The 16,630-nt window shown below is 35.5% G+C and overlaps 1 protein-coding gene across 1 annotated transcript in view; it reads right to left on the reverse strand.

Moving 5' to 3' along the window:
• The window catches only part of ZRANB3 (zinc finger RANBP2-type containing 3), a 296,350-nt gene that overhangs the window by 112,390 nt on the left and 167,330 nt on the right, over window positions 1–16,630 (reverse strand). Inside the window, exons 4-6 of the mRNA XM_080799794.1 lie at window positions 11,917–12,095; window positions 6,618–6,849; window positions 3,310–3,395 (exon numbers count right to left, since the gene is read on the reverse strand). Coding sequence (XP_080655920.1) covers window positions 3,310–3,395; window positions 6,618–6,849; window positions 11,917–12,095 — 497 coding nt within the window. The remainder of the gene's footprint in view (window positions 1–3,309; window positions 3,396–6,617; window positions 6,850–11,916; window positions 12,096–16,630) is intronic.

Raw genomic sequence — 16,630 nt, forward strand, 5'->3', positions numbered from 1 at the left:
GGTTCAAGATTCACAAATCAATCAGTGTGACAGAACAAATTAATAACAGAAGAGAGAAGAACCGCATGGTCCTCTCAATTGAGGCAGAAGAAACATTTGGCAAAATCCAGCATCCACTTCTGATTTAAACTCTTCAAAGTATAGGGGTAGAGAGAACATTCCTCAATTTTATAAAATCTATCTATGAAAAACCCACAGCAAATATCATTCTCAATGGGAAAAAGCTCACAGTCTTCCCTTTGAGATCAGGAACACGACAAGGATGCCCACTCTCACCACTCTTGTTCAACATAGTACTAGAAGTCCTAGCAACATCAATCAGATAACAAAAAGAAATAAAAGGTATTCAAATTGGCAAAGAAGTCAAACTGTCTTTGCAGATGACATGGTATTTTATATGGAAAACCCAAAAGACTCCACCCCTAAACTACTAGAACTCATACAGCAATTCAGTAATATGGCAGGATACAAAATCAATGCACAGGAATCCGTTGCTTTCTTATTCACTAACAATGAAAATACAGAAAGGGATATTAGTTACTACAGCACCAAGAACCATAAGATACCTGGGAAAAAACCTAACCAAAGAGGTAAAGGATCTGTACTCAAGGAACTACAGAACACTCATGAAAGAAACTGAAGAAGATACAAAAAGATGGAAAAACATTCCATGCTCATGGATCGGAAGAATAAACATTGTTAAAATGTCTATACTGCCCAGAGCAATCTATACTCTCAATGCCATCCCGACCAAAATTCTACCGGCATTTTTCAAAGTGCTGGAACAAACAATCCTAGAATTTGTATGGAACCAGAAAAGTCTCCAAATTGCTAAGGAAATGTTGAAAAAGAAAAACAAAACTGGGGCCATCACATTGGCTGATTTCAAGCTTTACTACAAAGCTGTGATCACCAAGACAGTATGGTACTGGTACAAAAACAAACAAGTGGAACAGAGTAGAGAGTCCAGATTTGGACCTGCAAGTCTTTGTTCAAATAATCTTCAACAAAGCAGGAAAAAATATCCAGTGGAAAAAAGACAGTCTCTTCAATAAATGGTGCTGGGAAAATTGGACAGCTATGTATAGAAGAATGAAACTTGACCATTTTCTTACACCATACACAAAGATGGTGTATCCAAAAAATAGATACAAGACCTCAGCGTGAGGCAGGAATCTATCAAAATCCTAGAGAACATATGCAGTAACCTCTTTGACACTGGCCACAGCAACTTCTTTCAAGACATGTCTCCAAATGCAAAGGAAACAAAAGCGAAAATGAACTTTTGGGACTTCATTAAGATCAAAATCTTCCGCACAGCAAAGGAAACAGTCAACAAAACAAAGAGGCAACCCACGGAATGGGAGAAGACATTCGTAAATGACACTACAGACAAAGGGCTGAGAGTCAAGATGTATAAAGAACTCCTCAAACTCAACACTCAAAAAACAGATAATTGCGTCAAAAAATGGGCAGAAGACATATACAGACACTGCTCCAAAGAAGACATAAAAATGGCTAACAGACACATGAAAAAATGTTCATCATCATTAGCTATCAGGGAGATTCAAATCAAAACCACAGTGAGATACCACCATACACCAGTTAGAATGGCCAACATTAACAAGACAGTAAACAACAAGTGTTGGAGAGGATGCAGAGAAAGGGGAACCCTCCTACATTGTTGGTGGGAATGCAAGCTGGTGCAGCCACTGTGGAAAACAGCAGGGAGGTTCCTCAGAAAGTTGAAAATAGAGCTATCTTATGACCCAGCAATAGCACTACTGGGTATTTACCCTGAAGATACAAATGTGATCTGAAGGGGCACGTGCACCTGAATGTTTATAGCAGCAATGTCCACAATAGCCAAACTATGGAAAGAACCTAGATGTCCATCAACAGATGAACGGATAAAAAAGATGTGGTATATATATATATATATATATATATATATATATATATATATATATATATATATATATATACAATGGAATACTATGCAGCCATCAAAAGAAATGAAATCTTGCCATTTGCAATGACCTGGATGGAACTAGAGGGTATTATGCTGAGTGAAATAAGTCAATCAGAGAAAGATAATTATCAATATTATCTCTCTGATATGAGGAATTTGAGAGACAGGGAGGGGGGTTTGGGGGGTAGGGAAGGAAAAAATGAAACAAGATGGGATTGGGAGGGAGACAAACCATAAGAGACTCTTAATCTCACAAAACAAACTGAGGGTTTGCTGGGGGGTGGGGGTAGGGATAGTGTTGTTGGGTTATGAACATTGGGGAGAGTATGGGCTATGTTGAGTGCTGTGAAATGTGTAAGCCTGATGATTCACAAACCTGTACCCCTGGGGAAAATAATACATTATATGTTAATAAAAATAATTTAAAAAAATTAAAAATAAAGCTACCCTATGACCCTGCAATTGCACTACTGGGTATTTACCCCAAGGATACAGATGTAGTGAAAAGAAGGCCATATGTACCCCAATGTTCATAGCAGCAATGGCCACAAACATCAAACTGTGGAAAGAACCAAGATGCCCTTCAACAGACGAATGGATAAAGAAGATATGGTCCATATATACAATGGAATATTATGCCTCCATCAGAAAGGATGAATACCCAACTTTTGTATCAACATGGACGGGACTGGAGGAGATTATGCTGACTGAGATAAGTCAAGCAGAGAGAGTCAATTATCATATGGTTTCACTTACTTGTGGAGCATAAGGAATAAGGAGCACAAGGAATAGGAGAAGGAAAGGAAAAGTGAATTGGGGGAAATCGGAAGGAGAGACAAAGCATGAGAGTCTGTGGACTCTGAGAAACAAAACTGAGGGTATTGGAGGGGATGGGGGTGGGGAGATGGGGTGAGCCTGGTGGTGGGTATTAAGGAGGGCACGTATTGCATGGAGCACTGGGTATGGTACATAAACAATGAATCTTGGAACACTGAAAAAAATTTTTTTTAAGATTTATTTATTTATTTGAGAGGGAGAGAGAGAGAGAGCACAAGCCCAAGGGGTTGGGGCAGAGGGAGAGGGAGAATAATAAGTCCCCCCTGCTGAGCAGGGAGCCTCATGTGGGGCTCGATCCCAGGACCCTGGGATCATGACCTGAGCCCAAGGCAGACACTTTAACCGACTGAACCACCCAGGAGCCCCACAAGATTTTACTTGAAGAAATTATTCCATAGCTACAAGTTTGAAAAGCACTGGAGCCAAGAATGACTAATAAAACCCTTATGTTCACAGTAAATATGTAAGAATTAAAATTTATAGAAAGTATTTTGTCATACCTGATATGTGCATTACAGTATCTTTTGGCATACTCGGTCCATGTTCCAAATTTTTGTGGAAAGAGAGCTTCAATCTGCATGAAAAGCTGTAACAATACAAGTGTTCTCAATATGTAGCAGTATTTGCAAGTAAATATTATTACTATGATAAATCTAGTTAAAAAAAATAGCAAATAGTAAAGCCTCCTCCTTTTCCTCCATCCACCCATCTCTGCCATCCTATTCTTCAAGGGTAACTGCTATACTTTTCTCTAGTATACATTCATATATTTTGTATGCCTACATAGGGATATGTATATATTCTCTTCTATTCACATGAGGAGGATATTATACATATAAAACTAGGATTCTGTCCCCTAAAATATGTCTTAGACATCATTAGAGTACATCTATTTTTACTTAGTTTTGAAAAGTACCTAAGCAATGGTATTACTATAATAAAGCACCATTTAAAGACTCATGGCAACCATTATTACACAGAAGTACTATAAGATATTTAAACAGTCTCTTGATCATGGACATATAGGGTATTTCTAGCTTTTATAAAATTATAAAAGTTAATAACTTCAGGTAAGTCTATGGGTGTGTAAGTGTGCATTCATATATATGTAGGCGTAGGTATATGTATCTACATCTCATCTATCAATCATTTATCTATTTATCCATCCATCCATTCACCCCCTCACCCACCCACCAATCTGTATTTCCATAAGATGAGTCCGTAGGATATATTTTCAGAAATGAAATAGGAGATTTAAAATATATGCTTTTTGAAGTTTGATGGATGCTACTGTGCTATATACTGTAAAAAGCAGGTCCCAGCAATAGCATCATGAAATCTTTTCATTTTTATAACTTGAGAGGTTGCACACAGTAGTGTCTCACTGTTATTTTAGTATACTTTTTTTGAAAGAGCTGCTTTAGTGAGAAACAATTCATATACCACTTTCATTATTCACACTTGTAAAGTGTACAATTCAATGGCTCTTAGTATATTCACAAATGCCTCAATCACCACTATCTAATTCTTTTTTTTTTTTAAGATTTTATTTATGTATTTGACAGACAGAGATCCCAAGTAGGCAGAGAGGCAGGCAGAGAGAGAGGAGGAAGTAGGCTCCCCGCGGAACAGAGAGCCTGATGTGGGGCTCGATCCCAGGACTCCGGGATCATGACCTGAGCCGAAGGCAGAGGCTTTAACCCACTGAGCCACCCAGGTGCCCCCACTAACTAATTCTTAAATATTTTTATCACAACAGGAACTCCATACACATTACTAGTCATTTCCCATTCTCCCTCTCCATCACTCCTGGCAATCACTAATCTGACTCCTATTTCCATTATTTTGCCTTTCTGAATATTTCACATAAACAGAATCATGTAATATGTAGCCTCTGTGTCTGACTTCATTCACTTAGCATAATGCTTTCAAGGTTCACCCATGCCATAGAATGTTATCAGTATTTCATTCCTTTTTATAGCTGCATTTTCATTATCCATTCATTAGTTATGGACACTGGCTTCTTTCTACTTTTTGGATATTATAAATAATGCTACTATGAACATCTGTATATAGTATTTTTGTGAACGTATGTTTTCAGTTCTTTGTGTATAAACTTAAAAATGGAATTCTACATCTTCTGGTAACTCTATTTTTAACTTTCTAAGTAATTGCCAGTATGTTTTCCAAGGAGTAAAATTTATAGCTACATATGTCTCCATTAAAAAAGAAAAAAGATCTCAAAACAATTATCTAACTTTCCACCTAAGACACTGGGAACGAAAGAGTATACAAAACGCAAAATAGACAAAAGGTATAACATAATAAAGACTAGAATGGAAATAAACAACATAGAAAATGGAAAAACAACAGAAAAAATAATCAATGAAACCAAATAATTGGTTTTGGAAAGAACAAGAAAATTGACAAAATTTTAGCTTAGACTAACCAAATTAAAAAAGAGACAGAGAAAAGACTCAAGTTACCAAAGTCAGAAATAAAAGAGGGGACATTACTGTCAACCTCACAGAAATACCAAGGATTATAAGGGAATATTACGAACAACTGTATGCTAATAACTTAGATACCTTAGATAAAGTGGAAAAAGACACAAAGTGTCAAAATGACTCAACAAGAAATATACAATCTGAATAGACATATATTCAGTGAAGAGACTGAATGATTAATTTAAAAACTATCCGCAAAGAAAAACTCAGGCCCAGATGGCTTATCCACTAAATTCAACCCAACACTTAAAAAAGAAGCAATACCAATGTTTCACAAACTCCTCTTAGAAAAGGAAAGAATACTTCCCACCTCATTCTGTGAAACCAGTATTGCCTTGTTACCAAAAACAAAGATAAAACTACAGATCACTCTTGTGAATATACACACAAAAATCAACAAAACAGAGCAAAGTGAATTCAGGAACACATAAAAGGAATGACATACAGTCAAGAAAGATTGATCATGGAATATAAGGTTGGTTTAACATGTGAAAATGAATGAACATAATATACCCTATCAATAGCTATCTCCCACAGTTTGTTTACCAATCAGTAATAAAAATGTCTATTGGATGTTGAGTGCTTACCATGTGCCAGGGCACAGAGAAAGATACTTTCAAACCAATATATCCTTTAACTCTTAAAACCCTACAAGACAAAAAGTACGTTTTTTTCTATGACTCAGCGTCCATTAACGGAAAGGGCTTCTCTAAGGTTACAGTGACCCTTACAGACTCATAAGAATTTCATCCACCATTTCTTTTTTCCAACCCTTTAACTACTCCATACTCTACATAGCTCTTAGAGTGAGACTTTGTGCTCAGTGTGGAGCCCTAAGTAGGGCTCATCCCACAACCCTGAAATCATGACCTGAGCCAATACCAAGAGTCCAATCTTAACTGACTGAGCCACCCAGGCACCCCTCAAACATGTATCTTGAAGTAAAGGGAAAACAGAAAGAAGTTCTGTAATGCAATTGCTAAGATACAAAATGAATTAAATTCCAATCCTAAGGAGCTTATAATGTCAAAGAAACTGGATAAATGAAGACTAAAAGCATATGAGAATCACAAGAAAACAAATGTGATTAATATTACTCACGTATACTAAATATGAAAACCTTATACTGAAAGTAAAAACTACCTTTTTTATACATGTACAAGCACAGGTAAGGTTCACATGTAAACAGAACAATCATAGTAAAAGATGTATTTAATCATTAATAACCATCTAGAAATTCCCAGTGATTTTTTTTTTTTGGCGAGTGATTCTTTTTTTAAGCCATTTAAGGATTTTAATACCTCTTCAGGTCGTCCCAAAGCTGGAGTTCCTGTAAGAAGAATGGCTCTTTTGGCTTTCTGTATTATTGGCAATAGAATCTTGCTGCGGGCTGCATTTCTGGACTTCATGTAGTGTGATTCATCCACTATAACTACTTTGAACTTCTGAGTATTCAATGCATCTATCAGAGTCTCTGCATCTGTGGTTAAAAGACCATAACCCAGAACTGTCACTTTGCCAGTCGATATTCTCCTAGAAAGAAAAAATATCTATGTAATTTAAAAATATTAATCAAGTAATCAAGTTATAACACAACTCTTTGGGAGAAGGAAAATAAAGAAAATAAGGGGAAAAGTAAAAGAGATGGTATTACACTGCTAAAACTAAAATTCTCTTAAGATTTAACAGTTTTCAGGTATGATTAACCAGAATCTAAAATTTAAAGTTTTGGTTAACCAAAACTAAATATTGGTTAAATGCTCTTTGTAAGAGTTTGACATCCACAAAGCCACATTTTACTAGGATAAGGACATTATTCTCTAAGAATATTTACTTCTAGAATCATGGATAAAAGGGATACTTAAACATTAGCTGACTATTCATTGAAGCCTTCCCATAAAGAGGATAGCAGTATTTTTCAAGCCTGGTGCTACTGGAATTTTGAAGACAATACTTAGTATTGCAGGGCTGTCCGGTGCACTGCAAGGCATTTCGTATTCCTGGACTGTCACATTAAAGGCCAGCAGAGTGCTTGAAATTGTGACAACAAAAATTCACTCGCTGAGGGGTGATCCAGAGCATGGGAATGAGGAGTGGAGGATACAACTTTATGTAGACAAACACTGGCCTAAAGAGACTGCTCATATTTTGAACTACTTAATTATTCATGTATCTATAATATTTTTTCCCAGACTGTAATGAAATTATTTATGTACATATTTATCTCCTTTGCTACCTCATAAAACTGATGAGGACAAAGAATGGGTCTTACTCGTCTTTGTATATATAGTGCTAGGCTCCTAATCAGTTTGTAGAATGATATAACTAGATAAATAAATGCATTAATAATAAAACACATTACTTTTGCATTTTCTATATCACCAGTAAAAATATAAAGGCTAGAGTCAATCTTCTGCAGTTCTGTACCCTTTAAGAGAAATGGCAGAGCTCCTAAACAGTACAACATAACAATATAACAATTGCATTCAAAAATTTTTAAATTTATTTATTTTTAAAATTTTAATTCCAGTGTAGTTAACATACATTGTTACATTAGTTTCAGGTATACAATATAGTGATTCAACAAGTAATCATCAAGGTACGAGTACTCTTAATCACCGTCACTTATTTCATTCATCCACTCCAACCTACCTGCCCTCTGATAAACTTCTGTTTTTTCTCTATGGCTAAGAGTCCATTTCTTGGTTTGTCTCTTTTTTCTCTCCTTGTTCATTTGTTTTGTTTCTTAAATATCACATACAAGTGAGATCATTGATACTTGTCTTTTTCTGATTGGCTTATTTCACTTAGTATTATAATCTATAACACGGCAGGTTGGTATAAATGCAAGATTTCATTCATTTTTATAGCAGAACAGTATCCCATTGTATGTGCACATATATATACACACCACACCTTCTTCATTCATTCATCCATCAGTTGGCACTTGGGCTGATTCCATAATTTGGGTATTGTAAATAATCCTGCAATAAACTAGGAGTGCATATATCCTTTGGAATTAGTGTTTTCATATTCTTATGGGAAATACCCAGTAGTGCGATCATATGGTAGTTCTAATTTTTTATTTATTTAAATTCAACTTAGTTAACATAAAGTATAGTATTGGTTTTAGGAATAGAATTTATTGATTCATCACTTATATATAACACCCAGGGCTCCTCCGAAAAGTGTCCTCTTTAATGCCTATTACCTATTTATCACATCCTCCCAGCCATCTCCCCTCCCTCAAGCCTCAGTTTCTTCTCTGTATTTAAGAGTCTTTTATGGTTTGCTCCCTATCTGTTATCTTATTTTGTTTTCCTTCCCTTCCTCTATGTTCATATGTGCTGTTCCTTACGTTCCACATATGAGTGAAATCATACAGTATTTTTTCCTCTTACTCATTTTGCTTACCATAATACATTCTAGTTCTAGCTACATTGTTGCAAATGGCAACGTTTCATTCTTTTAGGTTGCTGAGTAATATTCCATTGTTTATACATACCACATTCTCTTTATCCATTCATCAGTCAATGGACATTTGGGCTCTTTCCATAATTTGGAAATTTTTGATAGTGCTATTGTAAAGTTAGGGTGCACGTGCTCCTTTCAATTAGCATTTTCGTATCCTTGGATAAATACCTAGTAGTGCAATTGCTGGGTTGTAGGGTAATTCTGTTTTTAACCTTTTGAGGAACCTCCATACTGCTTTCCAGAATGGTTACACCAGTTTTCATTCCCACCAACAGTACAAAAGTGTTCCCCTTTCTCTGCATCCTCACCAACATCTGTTATTTCCTGAGTTGTTTATTTTAGCCATTCTGACAGGTGTGAGGGCGGTATCTCATTGTGGGTTTGATTTGTATTTTCCTGATGGGGAGTGATGTTGAACATTTTTTCATGTGTCTATTAGCCATCTGGATGTTTTCTTTGGAAAAGTGTCTATTCATGTCTTCCACCCAGTTCTTAACTGCTAATTATTTGGTTTTTTGGGTACTGAGTTTTGTAAGTTCTTTATAGAGATTTTAGATACTAACCCTTTATCAGATATGTCATTTGCAAATATCTTTTTCCATTCCATCAGTTGCCTTTTAGTTTTGTTAATTGTTTCCTTTGCTCTACAGAAGTCTTTATTCCTTTGCTGTGCAGAAGCTATTTATAAAACCAGCTGAACCAGTACTATACTGAACAACAGTGGTGATAGTGTACATCCCTGCTGTATTCCTGACCTTAGGGGGAAAGCTCTTAGTTTTTTCCCATTGAGGATGATATTACCTGTGGGTCTTTTGTATATGGCCTTTATGATCCTGAAGTATGTTCCTTCTATCCCTACTCTCTTGAGGGTTTTTATCAAGAAAGGATGCTATATTTTGTCAAGTACTTTTTCTGCACCTATTGAGAAGACATACGGTTCTTATTCTTTATTAATATAATCCCATTGATTGATTTGCGGATATTGAACCACCTTTGCAGCCTAGAAATGAATCACTCTTGATTATGGTGAATATGTACTGTTGGATTCAGTTAGCTAGTATCTTGTTGAGAATTTTTGCATCCATGCTCATCAGGGATACTGGTCTGTAATTCTCCTTCTTAGAGGGGTCTTTGTCTTGTTTTGAGATCAAGGTGATGCTGGCCTCATTTAACGAGTTTGGAGGTTTCCCCTCCATTTCTATTTTTTGGAACAGCTTCAGAAAAATAGGAATTAATTCTTTAAATGTTTGGTAGAATTCCCCAGGGAAGCCATCCAGCCCTGGACTCTAATTTGTTGGGAGATTTTTGATTACTGATTCAATTTTTTCCCTGGTTAAGAGTCTATTCAAATTTTCTATTTCTTCCTGTTTCAGTTTTGGTAGTTTTTATGTTTCTCGGAATGTGTCCATATCTTGCAGAATACTCAATTTTTTGGCATATAATTGCTCACAATAGTCTCTTTTAATTGCTTGTATTTCTGAGGTTTGCTTGTGATCTCTCTTCTTTCATTCGTGTTTTTTTAATTTGGGTCCATTCTCTTTTCTTTTTCATAAATCTAGGTAGGTGTTTCTCAATTTTGTTAATTCTTTCAAAGAACCAGCTTCTAGTTTCATTGATCTGTTCTACTGTTTTTTAAAAATTTCTGTATCATTTATTTATGTTCTAATCTTTATTATTTCCCTTAATTATTTCCCCCAGCATTATTTGCTGTTCTTTTTCCATCTCCTTTAAATGTAAGGTTAGGTTGTGTATTTGAGGCTTTTCTTGCATCTTGAGGAAGACATGTATTGCTATACACTTCCCTCTTAGGACTGCCGTTGCTGATCCCAAAGGTTTTGGACTGTCATGTTTTCATTTTTATTTGCTTCCATGTATTTTTAAATTTTTCCTTTAATTTCCTGGTTAACCCATTCATTCTTTAGTAGGATGTACTAACCTCCATGTATATGTGGTCTTTGCAAATTTTTTCTTGTGGTCAAAAAGTTTCGTAGCATTGTCATCTGAAATATGCATGTTTATGATCTCAATTTTTTTATACCCATTAAGGCCTGAGTTGTGACCCAATATGTGATCTGTTCTGGAGAATGTTCCATGTGCACTCAAAAAGAATGTGTATTCTGCTGCTTTAGGATGAATGCTCTGAATATGTCTGTTAAGTCCATCTGGTCCAGTGAGTCATTCAAAGCCCTTGTTTACTTGTTGATTTTCTGCTTTGATGATCTATCTGTTGCTTTGAGCGGGGTGTTAAAGTCCTCTACTATTATTGTATTATCAACGAGTTTAAGTTTGTTATTAACTGATTTTATAACTGGCTGCAACCAAGTTGGGGGCAAAAATATTTACAATTGTTAGATCTTGTTGGATAGACCCCTGTATTACGATACAGTGTCCTTCTTCATCTCTTCTTACAGTAATTGGTTTAAAATCTAGTTTTTCTGATATGAGTGGTTACTCCTGCATTCTTTTGATGTCCGTTAGTATGCTAGATGGTTCTCCATCCCCTCACTTTCCATCTAGAGGTGTCTTTGGGTCTAAAATGAGTGTCTTGTAAGCAGCGTATCAATGGGTCATTTTTTTTAATCACTCTGATATCCTATGTGTTCTTATTGGAGCATTAAGTCCATTTACATTCAGAGTAGTTATTAGAGATATGAATTTAGTGCCATCATATTATATATAATTATGAGTTATACATAAAACTTGCCTATTAACCAACAACTTGGAAGGCAAAATCTGCCATTGCTGCAGACAATAAAAACTCACAACCTTCATATTAATTTTCAACCCCCAAATTGCCAGTTTTAAGTATATTTAAAGTATATATGAAATAGATATATTACATAAATCTTCAAAAGTATATATATTTCTGTTTACTTTTAAATTATATCCTAAAGGAATTTAACATCAAATATACTGTTGGGTTTTAGATAAATAATTCATTTAAAAATGTTTAATAATTTAATAATCATTATTAAATTACATTTAAAAATGTAAAATAAAATTCTCCACACTATTCTCTTATTTCTAAATTATGACTTACATATTATACTTTATTCCAAACATCAGTATATAATAAATACATGCAAGGCTTTTTTTACCTGCTAATGATCAAAAAGTTGTTCTTACCCCACATCAGTTTTATTCTGAATAACATTGACACCTTCTGGACCCAGCTCTGGGATCCATTTCTCTATTTCTTCTGCCCAAGGATATCTCAGAGATGAAGGGACCACTATTAAAAGAGGCCATTCCTCCTTATAGAAGTAAGCAATTGCTATTGCCTGGATTGTCTTTCCTAGACCCATCTAAAATAAAAAAATAAATTTAAAAATACATAAATACTTAAGTAAATAAATAAATGCTGAAATATTTTTAATGAAAATATTAAAGATTTACTTAAGAGTATTACCATCAAAATAATTTTCCAATGTAAAATTAATTGAATCACATAGCTAATAAAAAGCACAAGATTATGATGACCTTTAAAATTCATGAAGCAAACTATGTTATTTTCTAACCACTTATGACCGGACTTAGAGACAAAATAACCTGTTATTTAAAATATTAGTTATACTGAATTTATATAACTTAATTTTATAAAGATGTATATGATCATTTATAAGTTCATCTCTTAGAGAGAACAAGGATAAATACCTTACCTATACATCACAATATCATGTTACTTTAAAGCTAGAATAAGCCCTACATCATGCACATTTTACAAAAGAAAGAAGCATAGAGTAGTTAAATTCTCTATTCAACCTAATAGTTAACTGAATGAAAAACTGTTGTGAGAGCCGAGTTCTCTGGTGTCTTCCCACTTAATTGTTTTCACACTTATATCATAATGTCCCATTTCTAAGCATTAACCATTTAAAAAGTAGTTACTGCGGCGCCTGGGTGGCTCAGTGGGTTAAAGCCACTGCCTTCGGCTCAGGTCATGATCCCAGAGTCCTGGGATAGAGCCCCGCATTGGGCTCTCTGCTCAACGGGGAGCCTGCTTCCTCCCTTCTCTCTCTGCCTGCCTCTCTGCCTACTTGTGATCTGTCTGTCAAATAAATAAATAAAATCTTAAAAAAAAAATAAAAAAATAAAAAGTAGTTACTAAACGAATGTTTTTAGTGGTTTTGTTCTTCACAGCCAGAATCTGAAGACAACCCAAACATTCTTCAACTCGTACATGGATTAAAAACTGGGGTATATCCATGTAATAGAATACTATTTATCAACGAAAAGGGAGGAAACTATTGTTTATATACAACAACACGAGTGAAACCCAAATCATTTTGCTACATGACAGAAGTCAAACTACTCAAAAGCCACATACCATATAATTCCATGTTTATGTTATATAGAAAACATATCAGAGTCAAGGATTGGGAGGAGAGCAGCAAGAGGAAACTTTTGGGATGATGGGGCTGCTTTGTATTTTGATTGTGATGACAGTTATACGTCTGTACGCATTTGTCAAGTTATAGAATTGCTCATTTTTTAAAAAGATTTTATTTATTTATTTGACAGACAGAGATTACAAGGAGGCAGAGAGGCAGGCAGAGAGAGTGGGGGAGGCAGGCTCCCTGCTGAGCAGAGAGCCCAATGCGGGGCTCGATCCCAGGACCCTGGGATCATGACCTGAGCCGAAGACAGAGGCTTCAACCCACTGAGCCACCCAGGTGCCCTGAGAATTGCTCATTTTTTAAATAAATTAACCTAAGAGAGTGAATTGCACCTCAAAACACAGCCTTTTAAAAAAAGGTAGTTATTATTGTGGACATAAGAGAAAGAAAGACTAAAAGATGTAAGTTCTCCCAACTTGATGTTTCAAAGAGAAAAAAGATATAGATATCCAAAACAGTTAATTTAAAATGAGTTTTAAATGCTGAGCAAAATTAAAGAAAAGATAAATAGGAAGTTCGGGGTTTTTAGCAAGTCTCCACTAAGAAAATCTTGTTTTACATATTTTTTGTTGAACCGCTACTTTGTTAAACTACATGTTAATAAACAATGACAAAAGAAATCCTAGAATATTCAAGCAAGTTAACATTTATATCAGTCACACTCATAAAGAGAAAACTAGTGTGAGTTACTTAGGAAGATGTTCTTTTGATTGGAATAAAGACCTTCAAATGGAGACAAGGTAAATGAAATGTAGGAAGTGACTTTATTTCTGACCTGGTGTTCAGTAAGTACTCAGATATTTGAATCCATGAATGAATTAATGAGTAAATAAAGATCAAGGTCATTAAATTCTGTGGGACAGGCAAAACCCAAGCAGAGAAAAAATAGGAAGGAATACTGAAAAGATTTTAGAGCAAAAGCAGTATTTTTAACCAAAATTTCAAAGCTCTCAGGCAAATCACATTCAAAAATAGAATCAAAGCAGGGGCATTTGGGTAGCTGGGTGGCTTCAGTCAGTTTAGTATCTGACTGTTGATTTTAGCTCAGGTCACGATCTCAGGGTTGTAAGAGTGAGCCTCGAGTTGGGCTCTGTGCTGGGTGTGGAGCCTGCTTAAGACCCTCTCTCCTTCTACCTCTCCCCCTCCCAAAAAGAGCCAATGCTAAATCTAAAACCTTTAATGTATACAAATAACCTAAGTGTCCATCAGTGGTTGAACTGATAAAGAAGTCACTGTATTTATATACAATGGAATATTATTTGACAAAAAAGGAAATCCTGCCATTTGTCACAACCTGAATGGAGTGTGAAGACATTATGCTAAGTGAAATAAGCCTGACAGAGAACAACAGATACTGCATGGTATCATGTATACATAGAATCTTTGGACAAAAAAGAAAAAAAGTACCAAACTCACAGTAACAGGGAGTAAGAAAAGTGGTTACGGGGGCTAAGGGATAGGGAAAATAGGGAGAGGTTGGTAAAAGGGTACAAACTTTCAGCTACAAGATGAATAAGGTCTGAGGACCTGATGGAAAGCATTGTGACTACTGTTGATAACACAGTGCTGCATGATTGATGTTTGGTGGGATGGTGGTACTAGGATGTTCTCAACAAAACAAAACAAAATAAAATGAAAAACCCATAAAAGTATGTGAGATGATATGTGAGATGACTGGTGTGTTAAATATAGAGGGGAAATCCCTTCACACTGTACACATGTGTCAGGTCATCATGATGTATACTTTCTAGGTCTTGAAATTTATTTTTCTGCTAGACCTCAATAAGCCTAAAATTATAAAAAATACTGGATATGTAAGTTTTTAATATTGAAACAAGATCCATTTGCAGATAAAAATCGTTTCCTATCTTGGGTCTGAAGAATAGAATTCTGGTTAAATTAGGCAGGGCTTGGTAACCAGGTAAGGTAACTTAGGAATATAGTCACACACACACACACACACACACACACACACACACACCCTACATACTTTATTATAAAATTAAATCATTTTACAGCCTAATATTCTGTATCTCTTTCTAAGGAATAGCATATAACACCAGACTTTAGGTCGACACAACCAAATTAAAGATTTATCTGATGATAATAGACCTAACCCTAAGAGACATAAATAACTTTTACATAACTTAGTTCTATAAAACCAAACCTAAGAGCAATTATGTACCAACAATCTGATATAATGACTGGTATATTTTCTTGTCCTCAAAAGCCCACCAATCCTCATAGCTGAACCTACTTAAACATCACTAGATCTGGGACTAATATGATTCCAAGGCAGCTGGAATTTATATATTACAGATGTTTCCTAGCTTGCTTATACCCAACAACTATGATAAAGGAGCACAATTCCAGGAACCGAGCCATAGTCAATTCTGTGTCTGTAGACTATACCACCAAGTAACTCTCTGCCATAGCTATGATTACCTGGCTTTGCTTCCTGCAATAGGTTCATAGATCATTTTCTTAACTTCTGTTTCTCTGGAAATAGGGATGTGTTTGATACCCCGATTTTCTGGAAAGTAGAAGCCTTTGCGCCTCAGAGTCTATCACCAGATCCTCCTCTTTTGCTTGCTGCTAAGTTTACTTGGTGCCTGTCTACCTAGAGTTTTGTGTACTTCATGTAGTAGAACTAACAGTGTTCTCTGTGTTAACCTGCCAGTCACCTTAATTAAATTTCCTACTATTGTTTGCTACTGATATCAGGGACACAGGTCTTCAACAGGGATGTATGGAAGTAAGAACTGAAATAACAGGTAGGAAAAAAGTTGGGGAAAGAGAAATTATGGATTGAGAAAAGAAGATAGAGGGAACTGGCATAAATACAGGAAAGAATAAGAATAATCAAGATCTCCTGGGGGTGCCTGGGTAGCTCAGTGGGTTAAAGCCTCTGCCTTAGGCTCAGGTCATGATCCCAGGGTCCTGGGATCAAGCCCCGCATCCGGCTCTCTGCTCAGCAGGAAGCCTGCTTCTCTTCCTCTCTCTCTCTCTGCCTATTTGTGATCTCTATCAAATAAATAAATAAAATCTTAAAAAAAAAAAAAGATCTGCTGAAAAGCTACTCTTATTAGAAGTTTGAATTTATTTTTATCTTCTAGTTCCCTAAACCTTCTTTCTTTATTTGCTATATTACGCAAAATGAGTAAGTATTTAATTCCAGATATGTCATTTTTTAGCTCTAAAATAAGTATTAGAATCTTTTGAAATATATTTTTAGATTCTTTTTAGTAGATTAAATTCTCTATAAAATGTTTTATCTGTTCACTTAATTGTTCACTCCTTGATTCTCTTGAATAAAAAAATCATTGTTTTTGAAATCTCTTTCTGGTAACACCAAAATCTGAATCAACTATGAACTCTATTTTTTTTTTTTATTTGTCAGAGAGAGAGAGAGCGAGCGAGCAAACACTGGCAGACGGAGGCAG

Source organism: Martes martes (assembly GCF_963455335.1).
Source record: "Martes martes genome assembly, chromosome: 3".
NCBI lineage: Eukaryota > Metazoa > Chordata > Mammalia > Carnivora > Mustelidae > Martes > Martes martes.